Below are 16,925 nucleotides of genomic sequence, written 5' to 3' on the forward strand. Positions count from 1 at the left end.
TAGATGATTGTAGAAGACTGAAAAACTGTATGTGGATAAATTATAGATTCTTATATATATTAGGTAATAAAGGGGAACAGCATGTTGACGTGTGTCTGTACATCCTGTACTGTTTAATTAACATTCTCTGGATAAATGCTACATCCCACCACCAGGGGGAGCTGCAGGCTCTCCTTTAATATCAGCATCACTCCAGTCAGAGCCTTATAATTCAATATTACCCATTGAAAAAATCCCTTTTATTATTTACAGTTTTATTAAAGTTTCAAACAAGTCATGAATTATTCAGCATGGATGGACAGAACCTCATCTATTATATGTGGATTTTATTTGATAAGACCATCAAAAAGTAGCGGATACACTGCAAAAACAACATTTTACCAAACATTTGTGTCTAGTTTCAAGTGCAAATATCTTAAAACACTTGAAATAAGAGAAAACTAACTTAAAGTAACTTTTCAGCAAGAATTAGGAGCTTGTTTTAACTCAATATTTTTGTAATATTGATTAAAAAAAACTGTGCTAGTTCCACTGGCAGATTGTTTCACTTAAAAAACAAAATTTTCACAAATTATAAGTGAAAACAATTTCCTAATGAAACAAGCATTACAGGCAATATTTATAAATTATTTACTTAAAACAAGCTCCTGTGTCTTGCTGATAAAGTACTTATAAGTTATTACACTTGAAATAAAACAAAACTAAGATATTTGCACTAGAAACTAGACAAAAACATACTTGGTATGATTTTATTTTTACAGTGTACGGGGCTCATTTGAAAATTTTTCAATAGCTGGCATACGTTGTATTTTTTCATGCTATGTAACATTTGCGGCTCTAATCAAGTTTTATTTAGCTGGACTGAGCAAAAATGGCTCTTTAGATTATAAAAGTCACAAACCCTTGGACTAGGCCATTCTAAGTTCTGGCTATGTTTAGATCTAAAGCATCCCACTGTAATTCTGTCTGCATGTTTCATGTTGTTGTCTCAGTTCCAGCCTAGTTTATCAGCAGCACTGGTTTAATTTTTTAAATGTACAACATTATAAAATGTTTGTTTCGTCACCTGGAGTGTTTTTGTTGCCTTGTTTACCCACAAGCCCCCGGGCCCGGATCACCTCCACGTCCAGCCGCTCCTTCCTGTAGACCATCCCGATCTGGATGTCCCCTGATCAACACACAGCCGCCATCAAGCCTCTTTAATTGAGCTTCTAGACACAGACAGACACTTCCTGCAGATATTTTTATCCTTACAGCGCCTCATCTATGGAGGGCAAGGAGTGACAAAATTAAATAAATAAATATACCATAAAATATATGCATGTACATATCCATTTTATTAATTAAATGTATAATAAAATAATTAAAAACATCCTTAAATAATTAAATATACCAATAAAACTATATCATGAAATTATGAAATATGCAATTCAATAATGAAATATCCTATAAATATTTTTTAAACAATGAATTTAAATAGTAAAAAATTATGTTTTAAAGAAAAACTTTTCTTTAAAAACATTAAATTACATTTATATATTTCATGTTATATTTATTTATTATTTACTTAATTTTGTCACTGCTGGCCCTCCATACTCATCAACTAAGAGAGATAGATCCTCTCAGAAACTAGAAAGAATGTGAAAACAGAATAAATACTGCGACATGTAAGCAAATAATTATTCTATAGTTTTAGTCACAGAATAAACATTCTCGGCACTAAAAATAACCAAGAATTTTAATGAAATTATTTTAAATAAAATTATTTCAATCAACACGTAACTTTAAATCCACCCTTTCCAAACTAATAAATGAGTAATTGAAAAAAAAGTAAAACTTTTTAAGGTAAAAAGTGGAAATTCTGATATAAATAACTAAGTATAGATGTGAATGACTGCATGAGGATGATGTATGATTGAATGAATAAATTCTGTTTAAATATTGATCACTGATACCCATGGGGGGCGTGGCCAGCGTCTGGCGTCCAGCCAGTTGGCCGGGACCCAATCCCTCCAGGAAGCCGGTGAACTGCTTATCTGACGCCAACTTCACTCCTGGAAATATCAGACTGACGAGACAAACAGGCAGACATATTAATATTAGTAGACATTAACAGTTCTCTCATTACAAATATGTGAAAAACGTATTTGATATTCTGCAAGTAACCTGTAGTGTCATGCAAAAAAATGCGAAATACAAAAATTTTAATATTTTGGCTGGAATTCAAATCATTGTAGTGCAAAACTTTATTAAAAAAAACAGATTTTTTTTACTGATGTGTTTCAAGTAAGCTGATTTATTTACGTAATTGAAATTTTATGGCCAAACGGAAAACACAGAAAATACAAACCTGTCCAATCAGAGAAATATCCAGAATTGGGTGGTAACTGGTTACATTTACATGAGTAACTTTTTTTTTTTTTTTGTTTACCTTTAAGAGTATTTTTGCCACGCTGTATTTTTACTTTTACTTGAAGTATTTCTGCTCTTACTTGGTCTGTCTGATGATATAATTTTTAAATATTGAATGATTGATAATCANTGAATCAGTAGCCTTTTAACAACATATTTTTTTACTTTTACTTGAGTAAAAATATGTTGAAGTAGTGCTACTCTTGAGTGTAATTTTTGGGATTCTTTACCACCTTTGGATATATATACCATCTACTCCAGTAGATGGCAGTGATGCACATTAAACTTTTATTGTCAACCACCATAAAAAAAAGAAGCCCAACCAGCATTGTGACACTCAGTGGAAATTATGTATAAAATATGTTAAAATGGAGGGTGGTAGTGTGAATTTTTTTAAAGAGAAAGTGACGAGAACAAAACAGAAGGAAACAGAAACGAGTGTTGAACTGAAAAGTGCGTACGCTCCGGGTTTTGGGTCCTCTGCGTCCGGATCTCGACTCGGCTGTCGGGTGAATCGAGATTTAAACTCGATGGCCAAACCGGTTTCTACGCTCCTCTGGACAGGAAGTCTTATCGCTTTCTTCTTCTTCTCCTCCTCTGAGAGAAACAAACGAAAGAGATTGAAGACAAATTTGAATGAGTGTTTGGTGGAAACTGATCAACAGTTAGGCTGTAGATCTCCTGCAGGAGCTGATGGAAACACTAAAAACTTGTTCTGGACTGCATGAAGTGAGCTAACATAAAGCATCTGGAATGTATGGCAGCTTATTGCAGATAGGAAGATAAAAAAAGGAAATGTCTGCCAAAAAAACTGAGCTTAATCTAAAAAAAAATATATATATATATATATATATATATATATATATATATATATATATTTTTAGAAAAACATGGCCACTTCAAAAATGTTAAATTTTACTAAGTATTTTTGGTCTAGTATTTAGTGCAAATCTCTTAGTACACTTGAAATATGGCAACACTAATTTACAACAAACTTTCAGAAAGACATCGGAGTTTGTTCTAAGTCAATAACTCCTTAACCTTGATGAAGAAATATTGGTTTCATTGGCAGATTATTTCACTTTTAACATGGGAAAAATATTCTAGATGGAATAATATGCCAGTGGAACTAGAACTGGTTGCTAGGTAACGGGCTGGGCTTGGGTGGGGTTGCTAGGTAACAGTTTTAGTGCCCCTTGCCAGTGGAACTAGAACTCTTTCATCATCAGTATTAAGCAATTATCTACTTAAAACAAGCCTTTATAACTTGCTGAAAAGTTACTTATGTTAGATTTGTCCTACTCCAAGTTTACTCTTGCTCATTGTTCATGGGAAAGAGTAAAATAAATCACAATATTTTTGATTTTCTTCAAATGGAAATAGAGGTTGGCTTGAAGCCTAAGATTTAAAATTACCGTAGTAGAAGTATTATGTTCTTCGAAGAAGAAATTAGTTACAACAACATTTAATTTCCTATTGAGATCAATAAAGTATTTTTGAATCAAATTGAATTGTTATATCAGGTAAAAGAGAATCTATTACATAAATAATTATAAAAAGCAAAAAGGTTCTTAAATGTTCTCCTGTTTCCACTAGGATCTGACTTCCTGTTTGTGAGCTTTGACCGAACTGGGACCGACCCTCTGGGTTGAGCTGGGACGCGCTCTGACTCTTCTTTCCCAGTCCCACCATTCCCATCATCCTCGCTCCGAAGCTGGAGCGCCGCTTCTTGTCGTCATCGTCGTCGTCGTTTCTTCCTAACGAGCAAATCTCTCCTCCGACGCTGGAGGACTTGGTGAGAGGAGCACCAGAGGTAGATGCAGCTCTGAAATAAAGCAAAAAATATTTCTATCGGTTAAAAAAAAAGGTCAAATAAACCAGAAGACTAACAGGACTGAGAGGGATAAAAACTAAATAAATAAAAACACCAGAGGCTGGGCGACATGAACACTGCTGAGGGCAACATGCACTGCAAAATCACAAAATCTTACCAAGTATTTTTGGTCTAGTTTCTAGTGCAAATATCTGAGTACACTTTAAATAAGACAAAACTAACCTATAAGTGACTTTTCACTAAAATGTCGGAGCTTTTTTAAGTAAATGATTTTAAAGGTACCAGTTTCTCTTGTAACAGGACATTTTCCCATATTATAAGTGAAGTAATTTACATGTAGAACTAGAACTTTTTCAGAAATATTAAGTAATTATTTACTTAAACTGACTTTTAAGTTAATGTTGTCTTAGTTCAAATGTACTAAAAATTTGCACTAGAAACTGAACCAAAACTATTTGGTAAAGTTTTGTGTTTTTGAAGTGTAAACTGCACATCATTCTTACTTTTCAGACTGCGCTTCCTCCAGCCCTTCCTCCATTGATTCACTCTTATGGAGCTGAGACTCGCCCTCTGCTGCTCCCTCTACTTCCTGTGCCCCCTCTGAGCTGCCGCCCAAATCCCCTGATTGGTCCTCCACAGAATCCGCCTTACTGCTTCGGCCAATCAGAGGACAGGATGGCAGCATGCAAATGGAGAAACATGCAAAAAGATGGCAGACGAAAACATTCACATGCAAACATCGTCAAAAAATAAAAAACATGCAAAAAATAAATAAAGCGAAACTTAACACATAAAGCAGGCAGAAGAAAAAGAAAAGACGACAGATCTGAGACGGACGTTTAGACGTTCCATCGATCAGGGCTGCAACTAACGATTAATTTTTAACTTGTTACTCTGATTATTAATCAGTTAATCACGTTTTGAAAAAATTGGTAAATTCTGCAAATTTTTCATCCATTTAAGCTTTTTTATATACAATATTAGAAATGCATAAGGAAACGCAAATAAACAAATAGTTTAATTAATTTTGTAAATGACGACAAAAACTTTCTATTGTTGAAATTGTAACATGGCATTCCTTTAGTGCACGCATTCTATCTATTTATCTATCTACTGCTCAGAGTCTGTTGTTCTGTCAGCAATTGGCCTTTTTTGAGTCTGCGTACTCCAGTTAACGATTAGCCTATTATTAAATTAATTGACAATTATTTCAAAAATCGATTAATCACGACTAATCACAATTAATACAATTAATTGTTTCTGTCCTATATTAACTTAATGTATGAGAGAGTAAAGCAAATTGAAACTTGTCCACATTTTGTCACGTTCCAACACAAACACAACCTTTAATGTATTTTCTCACGATTTTAGTGACAGATTTTATCAGAATTAGCTTTACTGGCTAAATTTAAAAAATTTTAAACTTTAGATTCGTCTGACCAAAACTGCTGGTGACAAACTGCAAACAAGATTTCTTCTGGATTTTTTCTTGCAGTTCTAGCTCACAGGTCAAAATTTAAAAGGTTACATTTAATTTAAAAGACTCAGAGCAAAAGAGGCTAGCTGCAAATTCGCATCAACATGTTCATATTTAATTTGTAAAAGAATGTGAGAGCCATAGCCTAATAAAGAGCACTGATCGTTTGTGTTGTAAGATGACAAAAAGAGGCAAACTTAATGAAAATGTTAATACTGCGAGGCTGGTTCCTGGCTTCTCACCTGATCTTGAGGGCGGTTCTGGTTTCAGATGCGTTGGACATGGCGGACACATCGCTGACGTCACTGTCTGACGATTTAAAGGACAGGCTGTCCCTCATCTGAGGACAGAAGTCGAGCAAACAGGCGAGTAAGGCCGTGACATCACAAGCAGTTGGTTTGGATTGGTGTGGATTTTACCTTAGTGGGGTCCTTCATCACACCTGCAGAGACACAAGAGGAGGATCAGTTTAAAATTAAAATTAAAATGTGGCACAAAATGTTAACATGGGATCTTATTGTGAAGCATCAAAGTTTAATTTAAAACAGTAATGTTCAGGTTTGTCTCATGTTAACACAAAGCTGTTTTTGAATTCAGAATATGCTCTTTTGCAGTGGTGGAAACACTTCCTCTAGTGTGCTAATAGTGCAGCTAATCTTTAGCTTAGCGTTTTTGCTAGCTTTGAAAACTATTGGCACATTTAGCTTCCCCTAATCTCCTCTAAAGTGCTTTTTTAAACTTTTACTTGAATATATTAAGTTTTAGTTATTGACTATCAGGATATTTTTGAGTAGTTAGATGTTTTCATTCATGCTGTTATTTTGAAGTGAGCGATGATCATGTATATAGCATTTTTATTTTCTCTCATGTTTATTCTGTACCCAGAATGCATTGCTGTTCCACAGGAAAATGTATAAAATGCACTTTCTGACCGAAACCTCTCTGTGGTCAATCAGCAACAGAGTTGGCAAAACTCAGCAACTATGAAACTGTAAATATTGAGTGAAAGGTTGATAGGTGTTCAAAAACAAATTTGAAGCTGCATGTTGTTATGTTGTGTCATTGACACATGGTGGGGTGTCAACACGGTTGAAATTAGCAGTTTAGCATTAGCTTCTACTAAATACCATGTTGTAGCACATTAGAGCTAATACATCTAATGTTTATGATTAGTGTTGTAGGGTTAGCCCAGCAACCTTTTTAGTTAGCGGTGCTCATTACTCCTCTTATGTTTCTACCACAGAAAACAGGACTAAATTATCAGGGGTCAAACATTTTCAAAAACGAAGTAAAGAGGATGATTACTTTCAGTTTTTCATTCTATCTTTTAGACCAGAGATGAAAACCAAGCTTGAGTCAAGCACTAGAAAACTCTCTGAAGCAGCTCAAATCTAAACTACAAGCAGAAAGAAGCAGCGTCTCTTTACCTTGTCCACTCACTGGCAATACGTCTCCTTCAAACGACAACAATCAATGAACAACAAACAAACTGATCAGGGTAAAACATGTATGAAATGAGAGAGCTGGGCTCGGCATTATCAGTTTCACCAATTAACACTCTAAAAACCACACTAGACACCAGTTACTATAAACACCTTTTCGGTGTACCTCAGAGCTCAGCTCTTGGTCCCATTTTATTGTCATAAAAATTGTATTTTGTGTTGTGTTTAGCTACAAGCCACTAATACAACAAGGAAACAATAATTCAAAAGGGTAATACTCAGAGTGTTTTTATGACAATAATGGTAACAAGCAAATTATGGCTGACGGGTCTTTACCTGGAAGGTTACTAACAATTACAGGAATACCAACTAAAGCAAACCGTGTCCTCTCCAGACTGCAGTGACTACGATCTAAACACTAGAGGGTGCTGCCGTACCATTGGGTGTTTTCCTCTGCTGGTCCTCCCATGTGACCTCTGCATCATGCAGAAAGAGACAGGTGATTGGTCAAACCCACAGTGACATCATTCAGGTGACCCCCTCTTTGTCGTCAACAACAACCGAAAGCTTCAGTTTACGAGCTCAGGGATCACCTGAACTCATCATCAGACCACCCTGAGTGGACTTGCCTTTTCTGGTGCCGCCAGGTGTAGCTGAGCGTCTCTCTGGGTCTGACACATGCAGACATGAGGTGATGATGTAACAAACATGGACACATGAATAAATGAAGCATTAAATAAATGAACATCATTGATGTGAGGAATGTGGAACATTCTAGCATTAAACTCCTGAATTGACCCTTTGCATGACGTCACGCTTTTCAGAAAATAGCCTCGCTCCGCCATGATGGATGTCAAAACAACCTGTCTGCATGACAGGGCCTGTAAATTTAATCAAAAACAGGCAGTCGGTCCCTAAATATCACTTGTATCTAGTTGATTTCACTGTAAAAATGATCATAAAGTGCTAAAGACAAGAAGCTAACCAAATTTGTCATTTTGTTGCACGTCTTTTTTGCAGTAAACACTTTTACTGATGATTAATGTTCATATACTTACTAATCTTCATATATAAGATTAGTAAGATACCGTTGTCTGCAGACGGTAGCTAAGGTTCGCAGACTCTTTCTTAGTAAGCCTGGAGAGAATGCCACATCATCATGTAGCCAATCATGTTTGAGAAAAACTAGTAAGCATCTCAGGGTTTCCCCTAGAAAACCTGCTAAGCTAAGTGGTAGAGGTGCTAGGACAGTCTGTGTTTTTGTGTAGAAGTTACAAAAATTCGGAGGAGCACAAGCAGACATCGAAATTTAAAATAATAGCATGTGAAGCCAACCTGCAGGTTCAGGTACGGCTCTACCGGTTCGCACCCATCAACTATAAATCCATCTTTATGCTCACAGACACTGGTGTATAACACAATCTATGCTTAGCCTGATGAGGAGCAAATAAAGCCTGGTGGCCCGCCAGGCTTATAATACACTGGGGGAAACACTCCAACTGGATGTTTGTATGCTTTCTTACGCTCCAGGGGAAGAGTTGTTTATGACATTGGTATAAACCACATGGCTGGAATTCAGGCAAAGTCGACGATTTGATTAAATATGAGGGAGAAGTTATGGGTCGGTCTCTTAGCTAGCTATGTCCAATTTTTGTAAATACTATGAGCCCCAACTAGACGTGCTACTTCCACAGACAAATCAGCTTGACTTGAGCAAGTAAAAGGAAGGCTACAAAAACAATCGCAGTCGCTCCTTTCAATACTCCCATCGTCTGTCATGGCGCCGCAACACAATTAGGTGATATAGACGCAAAGGGTCAATGTCAGGCTACCAGCCCACAGAAATACACACCTGGAGTCTGAGGGGGTGGGGCTGGTGAGGGAGCTGGTGAAGGGGCCGGGGATGGAGTTGGGGGTAAAGTGGATTCAGGAGGTGGCTGTGGTTGTACGACAGGAGGAGGGGGCAGAACAGGAGCAGGAGGCGGGGCCGGGGTAGGTGCAGGTGTTGGAACAGAAACGGGGGCAGCTATAGGTGTTGGTGTGACTGTGGGTGCAGCGGGAGGTACAGGTGCGGGTGGAGGACCAGGGGTGGGTGCAGGCACAGGTGTGCGTACAGGTGGGGGAATGGGTGCAGGTGTAGGCACAGGTGCGTGTACAGGTGGGGGAACGGGTGCAGATGTAGGCACAGGTGCGCGTACAGGTGGGGGAACAGGTGGAGGGTGAATAGGGGTGGATGGAGGTGGATGAGCTGGTGGTCCCTGAATTCGTATCATTGGAGGAGGTTGGTGATTGACTAGAGGAGCGGCGTGTTTCTGTATGGGGGGCAGGACTTCATGAGGGGGAGTGGGTGGAGCTGTGGCTGTTGGTGCTCCTGCAGGTGGAGTAGCCAAAACTGATGAACAGCAGTTCAGTTCAAAGAAAGAGGAAACAAGAAGATGATCAGAAACAATGAGAGGATTAATGACAGCATGACCAGCTTCAGAAGCTAACCAGTCACATGACCAATCACATCACTACTGTAGTTAAAACACAGAGAGGAGACATCGAGTTCAGCAGGTAGCAGAAGAAGAAAATGACTCCAGATCCTTTCCACTGAATTCACACAACTTTGAGAATCAACTTCATTGATTAAAGGTGACCTATTATGCTTCTTTGAACAGGTCAGGATAGATCTGAGGCCTACGCAAAACATGTCCGTTAGTGTTTTTGCACAAAATCATTCTTAGATAATGAAAGTTTAGTCTGCTCAGTTGTGCCCATTTTGAGCTGAGGGGAAATGGCTGCAAACAGATGTGCGATTACACAACTGTACATCTTTGAAAAGCAGAAGTGGAGCCTCCTGCACAACCAACAAGAATGCAGTAAGTGGTGCCTGGATGGTAAGTCAACAGCAGCAGTCACTGTACAGCCCATACAGCCTTACTAACAGCCGACCAAACGTAATGAAGCTCTGCTTGGGTTGCTAGGTAACGGGCGGAACTCCGCTGAGGTTGCTAGGTAACAGCGCAGTGCCTGTGGAATGTAATTTAACCTGAAGGTTTTTGAAACCAAGCACCAAAAACCTTGAACTTATTGCCAAAAAATGGCTGGATGGTTTTTGTTTTTACTCTTGAGCTGTTTTTAGAAGCAGTTGAGACCCAAATGGAAGTACAAGTGCAAAATATGAATTTTGCGTAATATATCATCTTTAGGAAGTTTTTGGCTGCTAGTTACCACCCAACAGATCCACCAGTTGAACACTCAGACATTCAATGCAGGTAAACCCCTGACCCTCCTGCATTGCAACGCAGCTAGGACTTCCCACAAAGCCCTAATCAACCCAATGACGTCCACGAGTGTTTTCACACACACACATCTTAATCTGTTCCATCTAATCGTCACTTTTATCCTCCATTGATCAACAGCTACAGCTATGGCACAACGCTCTTCTTAAAGACCCAACACATACAGAGAATGTCTCTATTTCTAACCAGGTGGACGACACTCAGGTGCTGAAGTCACTACCTGTCTGAACACAGTCAAAAGGTTCTCCATCTGAAAGAAACAACTCAGCGTTAGGCTGCTAAACTCCACTCAGCAGGATCAGCTGCAGAGAAAACACTCATTTTATAAAAGGTGAATCAATATGCTGCTGCAGGACTTTAACATTTTTATTTATATTTGATGATTGCTGATGTTTAATAAGTTGTAAAACGTTCAAAGTACATTTTTTTTGTGCTTTTTTTTGTCCAGGTCATTCATGTAAATGAAATTTTAAAATTAATTTACAGATCAAATGGCCAAATAGGTGGAAACAAGTACATTAAGTATTTCTATATGTATTCAATTAGCACCAGAAATAAGGAGAAATCAGTTAAAATGGCTCATTTAGAAGCAGTAAAGAAAACAATTAACTTTATCTTTGTTGCACCAACAGATTTATTTAACCTCAAACTCTGTGGTTTACTTTTTGTTTCCTACTGTAGCATGTTGAGGGCCAATTGAATGTGATTTTACATCTCTGGATATAAATTTGATTGTTTTATAAAGTGTCTCAAGATGCATTAACTGATGCTGAATAAATTAACCAAATTAAAATTAAAAGTAGATAAATATCTTGAATGCAGATAATATTGATTATTATTAGCTGATTGGCAATAAGATCAGCTGTTCTCCAGTAAACGTACTTCGGTCCAGAGGTCCTTTTGGCGGGACAACAGGAAGCTGGCGTCCGCGGCGAAGGGAGACTGCCGTTCCGGTGGGACTCGTCATGTTGGATCCGACGCGAGCGTTAGCCCTGTTTTAAAAAAATAAAGTAAATAAATAAGGCAATGGAGTATCCAGAAAATAAACTACAAACAAGAAATAAGGAAGAAAGGTCAAATGTCAATGTCTGATTAGGAACCATGCATTTGATTAGTAAATTAAAGACAACACCAATAATTAAAATTAGGGCTGCAGCTAATGATTACTTCAGTAATCGATTATTTTGACGATTAATCAATTAACTGAGTTTAAAAATTGGCACAATTGTTACGATTTTTCATTTAACCGCATAAACTTTTTCTATGCAAAAAAAAAGAAAAACTACAATATTTGGAAATGGGGTTAGGGTTATGTGTCTTTATTTTATATAACTTGCACAGTTTTGGCATTTTTTTCAGTAAACTGTCTTTTTTGATTCTGTATGCTCCAATTAATGGCTAATCAATTACTAAATTAGCTGATGATTATTTTAATAATTGATTAATCATGATTAATCGGTCCAGCCCTAATTAAAATAAACCAATCCTTCAAATAAATGTATATTATAATGTATGTACAGTTTTTTTGTCCAGTTTTTATTTGTGGACAGTTACTCGGTGTGTTTGTGTGTGTTAGAGGATTAAACAGCAGGTTGCAGGAAAGCCAAGCAGGCAGACGATAAATTAAATGTTTTCTCTCTGGGTTGCACACATGCATGGTTGCAACATAACCGACAAACCAAAACAACAAATCAAATAAACAAAAGGCAACGAACAAGTCAGGCTGCCGAACATGCAACAAAACAAAGAGGGTTAAAGTGAAAAAATAAAGAGTCGGACTTCATGCTCCAAACACCGTAGAGACTGAGCCGCCTCCTGATTGGTCAGCAGCGGGTCACCTGATCAGTGCAGGTGAAGGGGGGGCGGAGCGGCCAGACCTAAGGTAGGAGGAGTCAGCGCGGTCAGTCGAATGCGACCGCGCGTAGACAGGTCGGTCGGCCATCGCTCGCTGATCGGCTGAGCGAGAGCGGCTGTAGTAATCCCTCCTGTCCATCCCCCTGCTGTACCTGCGCATCACCATGACAACTGTCAACTACTGTCGCCATGACAACCGCTGCACCTGGGGGACAGGTTAGTCACATGGAGGACATTGTTCTGGTCACCTGTGGATCTCAAAAGTAAAAAGGCACTGTTTGTAGGAGAGGAAATATATTTGGCACAATGTTTCCCAGGAAGTTTTCAGAACAGGTGAGAACAGAAAAATAAAAGCTTTTAACTAAAATTGAAGGACATACATTTGGGATTCAGAGAGGAAGAGCTCAGAGCTCCCAGAAGAAAAATAAGAAGTGAAAGACGATTCAGTCGGCATTTTCAATCTATTCTCTGGGTTCGTTCACTTTTCCCACAGAAAAATTCAAGAACTTCTCAAGCATTTTCAAGGTAAGTTTCCAAACTTTTCCAGCACCACACTTTGGAGATAAAAACAACACAAATTAACTAAAGAAGACAGTTCCAACTCACAAGTTTATATCATATATTAACGTTAATATTATATATTGGCGCAATATTTTAAACTAAAATAAAATAAAATTTTATGTTTTGAAATGTCTCTTTATACATGTTACTAGCCTGAAAAAATTATGAAAAATGTTCTAGCGCTTAGCAAAAATAAATAATTTTAGTGATTCTAACTGGCCTAAAACAAGAAATGTTTAGTTTGATTTAACTATAGACTGTGATAAAAATGCTTAGGTGTCTTTTTATTATCTTAAAATTTCTGGTTTCAACAATAAATTTAGGCTTTTAATCAAATCGTTAGATTGCATTTTACTGTGAAATTACGCATGTTTGAATATGAAGCACTTTCCAAACCTCTCTCACTACAGCTACAGCTAACTGGTTTTCCTCCGGTCGGTAGCTGGTCTGTTTACCTCAGCAGCTCCTCATCATAAGCTTCTGGCTCGTAGGGAAAGTCTGGGATGAAATCCTGACTGCAGAACAGAACAACGTCAAACACTCAAACCTTCCACTGTTTCTACACTACGTTACCGTTTCAGTAATTCAATTCAAAATCTGACACTCGTGCATTATTTTGATTTATTGCACACAGAGTGATATATTGTTACCATTGTGGAAATATTTGACTCATGTCTAATGAAAACCCAAAGTTCCGTTTCTACCAAAAAACAGCAACAAACAAGAACCATAAAGTTCAGATTATATAACAGATTAAAAAATTATTTAATATTTAAAAACAAAACTGTAATTTTTTATATTTTCTACACTATTTGTTCAAGGAGAGCATAAATATACCAGAAAATATGACTAAATGTAGTTAGTTATTTTAGTGGTATAAATCTTAAGTAGCATCCTGGAGAATCCCGTTTCAAATGAGAATATTTTTCAAGAACAATAATTTTTATTGTTATATTAGAAAATATTTCTATTATAACTCTGAGTTCATTTCGCTCACCGACTCCAGCTACAGTTCACATTTTGTGAATGTTCCCCAAACTCCTGAAATGACTTTGCTTTATTTCAGGTTTGGATCATCCTTGTTACTTGTGCACCTCTTACTAACAAACATTTTTCCTTCCACTAAACTTTCTTTTAATATTTTTAGATACAACGTTCCATGAACAAATAACCTTCTCAACCAGTGGCATTTAGCGGTTTAAAATCTAGAAATAAATCACTCTGTATGTAATTAATCTACTGGGTCACACTTTAGGAAGTGCTTACTGGGGCGGTAACACAGGGCTCCAATTTTTTGGGGGGGGCACTCAAAGATTTTTTCTTCTTTATTTTTTAATGAATACATATTTTGCAAATATTGCACTTTATATAAAACTTATATGCCCAAATTAGTTGCGGTGCATCAATATTTTGGGATTTTTATGATCATAAACAATATTCCTGTATATGAAAATTATGAAGTTATACTCCGTATTTTTCTTTAGGAAACATTTTCTTTAATGGACAGGGCACCAAGCTGGCTCCAGCCCCGGGCCCCACATCCTTGTAAATACGGCCCTGTGAATCTATGTAACATATGAGTTTCTTCTTTTGAATTAAATTACTGAATCTACAGAGACGCACCTATGAATCACCTATAGACGCACCTATAGCACCTGTAAATTAACAACTAGCAGAGCTTACCTGTATTCCTCACAACTCCCATTCATTACATGGTTTGTCCAGGTTTGTTGTGGACCGTTAAAGTATCTTACATGCAGAGAAGCATATCAACAGTTACATGTTTACTCTTTAAAATGTAACTACTGGTACTACACTAGCTACTGCGGCGGTACCTGTCGTAGGAATCGAGAGAGTTGGCAACAGACATTCTCCTCAGGTGTCGCCTGAATACAGAGGAGGAGGAATTGAATCCAGATGTTCAGCACAAACTAAACACCAAAATGTCCACAACTTCTACTACCAAAGTACCAAAAACAGCAAAGACAGAAGGGAAGCGGTGCTACAACATTAAGGGAGGCTAATGCTAAGCCAAAAGTCTGGAGTGTGAAACTATAGAACTAAAACCAGAACCGAGTTCAGGAACCAACATTGAGACAAAGTTATTCAAAACTAAAAGCTGAACATAGATCAGCTGTAACATCAGGACTAAAGCGCATTAAATCCAGTTCAGACCAGTTTCTGCTTTCATGGTCCAACACATCAGCACATCATACTGGATCAGACAGCACCTGTTAGCCGCTAATGCTAGTGACGCTCCTGCAGGCGCCATTGTTGTGCAGCGAGTCACAGTAATGATGCAAAATCTGAGAAAAATGTTCGTAGCACCTTTATTTCTTAACAGATTTCTATAAAATATGTCTTCAGTAAAATCAGTTAAAGCAGGGGTCCCCAAACTTTTTCCTGCGAGGGCCACATAGCTGTTCCTTTCTGTGGTCGGGGGCCGGTCTTAGTTTTTGCAGTAAAAAAAAACAAAGAAATTCTTGTCGACGGGACGACGACGACACTTTTGGATAGATTTTTACCCAGAATGCAAATGGAAAAAACCGTGAGTGAAACGGTGACTGACGAGTATATATTCCATTGAGGGAAAGTAAGTTTCACATTTGCTCAAAAGCCCCCTGGTGGTTGAAGAAAAATCCACATATAAACCGGAAAATACAATATATGAAAAAAAACACTGGTATGAGCAGGCGGGCCGGATCCGGCATTGTTCAGGGGGCCGGACCAAATGACGTGGCGGGCCGGATCCGGCCCGCGGGCCGTAGTTTGGGGGCCCCTGAGTTAAAGCTTAGAAAGTTGATGTGTGTTATCCCTTGGTATAAATCTATAAATAGTTTGGTTTCTATCAGTTCTGTCAAAATGCAAGAGATGACTGAGCAAATTTCTCTTTAATGCTGGTCAATAATTAAATCTCACATCTTTACTGGTCCCAAAGTTTGTTCAAATTTAACAAAGTATGGCTCCTAAACTTTATCAAATTTCATCCTATTTGATGATTGTTATGAATATTGCAACAATCTACAAAGGAAGCTATTACTCAGGTTTTTGTCATATGTTGAACTTTTATAAATCACAGCAGCTGCAGTGCGTCACAGCAAAGGGAAAATAACGCTGAGAAACAGTTGAAGAGCAACTCAAAACCATTTGTATTCTGCTTTGTTTTCTTCTTGCTCTCCGAGTCGACTCTAAACCCAAAGACCCGTTGCCACGGTAACCGACTGACAACAACTCCGCTAGCAAACAGAGCTGCGATCACGTTCAAATGTATCAACACCGAAAAACCCAAAAACCCCAAAGCAGAACATTCAGCCCGCTACAGTTTTATGTTTCCAGGCTTGATTTTTAGTTTGCGATTATTGATAAGTGATCATCTGAACACAACGGTGATTGATTAGCTAATTTAAAGAGCTGCTCTGCTGATGATTTGTCAGAGTTGGTGTGTGTCGCCTTATTTTACTGCTAACTGAACCGAAACACATCGCACATGGACATGCTAAGGTTGTCAAAGTCTAGCTAGCATAACTGACAACTTCTCACTTTCTCTACATTATTTTTAATTAAAACATTTTCCTGACCACTGAAATTGGACCTTTGTTATCCAGTTATTGTTGTGTTGTCAAATAACAAAAAAAATGGCGTTGTTTTTTGATGTTATTTTTGTTACTGTGTCATTTTTCCGACCACAGATATTCCTGACTCAAAGCACAGCCATGGCGCGCGCTAACTGACGTGATGTCCAATCCAGTATTACATTAATGATCCAACTGCAGCTATTTTTAACTTCAATACTGATTTATTAATTAAAATGTTTAATTAAGCCGGAACCGGACTCCATGCTTCTCTAGCTGCAGTCCAGGTGTGCTGGACTGCACACCTGGTGCCGTTTCCCTCAGTTACCTGTCCAGGCTGCTGTACTGACAGGCGTCAGAGTACGCTCGACTCAGTTTGGAGCCGCGCAGCAGCCGCACCGCGTCCTCCCGGTACAACGGATACAGAGGGTTGCCGCTGGCAACCAGAGGTCAGAGGTCAGAGAGGTAAAGAGCCAGAGAAGAAGAGGA

General features: G+C 38.1%; 1 protein-coding gene and 1 long non-coding RNA gene across 17 annotated transcripts in view; one reads left to right on the forward strand and one right to left on the reverse strand.

The window, feature by feature from the left end:
- Window positions 1-16,925, reverse strand: part of LOC106951829 (regulating synaptic membrane exocytosis protein 2-like) — a 43,431-nt gene that overhangs the window by 2,379 nt on the left and 24,127 nt on the right. For 10 of the 16 annotated variants that reach the window (XM_015039538.1, XM_015039536.1, XM_015039544.1 and 7 more), the window contains 17 exons: window positions 16,765-16,872; window positions 14,700-14,750; window positions 14,548-14,613; window positions 13,320-13,379; window positions 11,332-11,441; window positions 10,670-10,699; window positions 9,018-9,557; window positions 7,795-7,836; window positions 7,603-7,641; window positions 7,151-7,177; window positions 6,143-6,165; window positions 5,966-6,063; window positions 4,750-4,896; window positions 4,053-4,237; window positions 2,874-3,009; window positions 1,956-2,068; window positions 1,067-1,168 (listed from right to left, as the gene is read on the reverse strand). In XM_015039538.1, coding sequence (XP_014895024.1) covers window positions 1,067-1,168; window positions 1,956-2,068; window positions 2,874-3,009; window positions 4,053-4,237; window positions 4,750-4,896; window positions 5,966-6,063; window positions 6,143-6,165; window positions 7,151-7,177; window positions 7,603-7,641; window positions 7,795-7,836; window positions 9,018-9,557; window positions 10,670-10,699; window positions 11,332-11,441; window positions 13,320-13,379; window positions 14,548-14,613; window positions 14,700-14,750; window positions 16,765-16,872 — 1,877 coding nt within the window. Of the gene's footprint in view, window positions 1-1,066; window positions 1,169-1,955; window positions 2,069-2,873; window positions 3,010-4,052; window positions 4,238-4,749; window positions 4,897-5,965; window positions 6,064-6,142; window positions 6,166-7,150; window positions 7,178-7,602; window positions 7,642-7,794; window positions 7,837-9,017; window positions 9,558-10,669; window positions 10,700-11,331; window positions 11,442-12,287; window positions 12,456-13,319; window positions 13,380-14,547; window positions 14,614-14,699; window positions 14,751-16,764; window positions 16,873-16,925 lie in introns of all 16 variants that reach the window. The other 6 variants (XM_015039546.1, XM_015039552.1, XM_015039540.1 and 3 more) reach the window with 5 other exon arrangements.
- Window positions 17-16,765, forward strand: LOC106951858 (uncharacterized). The gene is made up of 3 exons (XR_001425881.1): window positions 17-27; window positions 6,733-6,740; window positions 16,232-16,765. It is a non-coding gene; the product is annotated as an uncharacterized LOC106951858 (long non-coding RNA).

Source organism: Poecilia latipinna, unplaced genomic scaffold (assembly GCF_001443285.1).
Source record: "Poecilia latipinna isolate Pla-1442-1.1 unplaced genomic scaffold, P_latipinna-1.0 Scaffold476, whole genome shotgun sequence".
Lineage (NCBI taxonomy): Eukaryota > Metazoa > Chordata > Actinopteri > Cyprinodontiformes > Poeciliidae > Poecilia > Poecilia latipinna.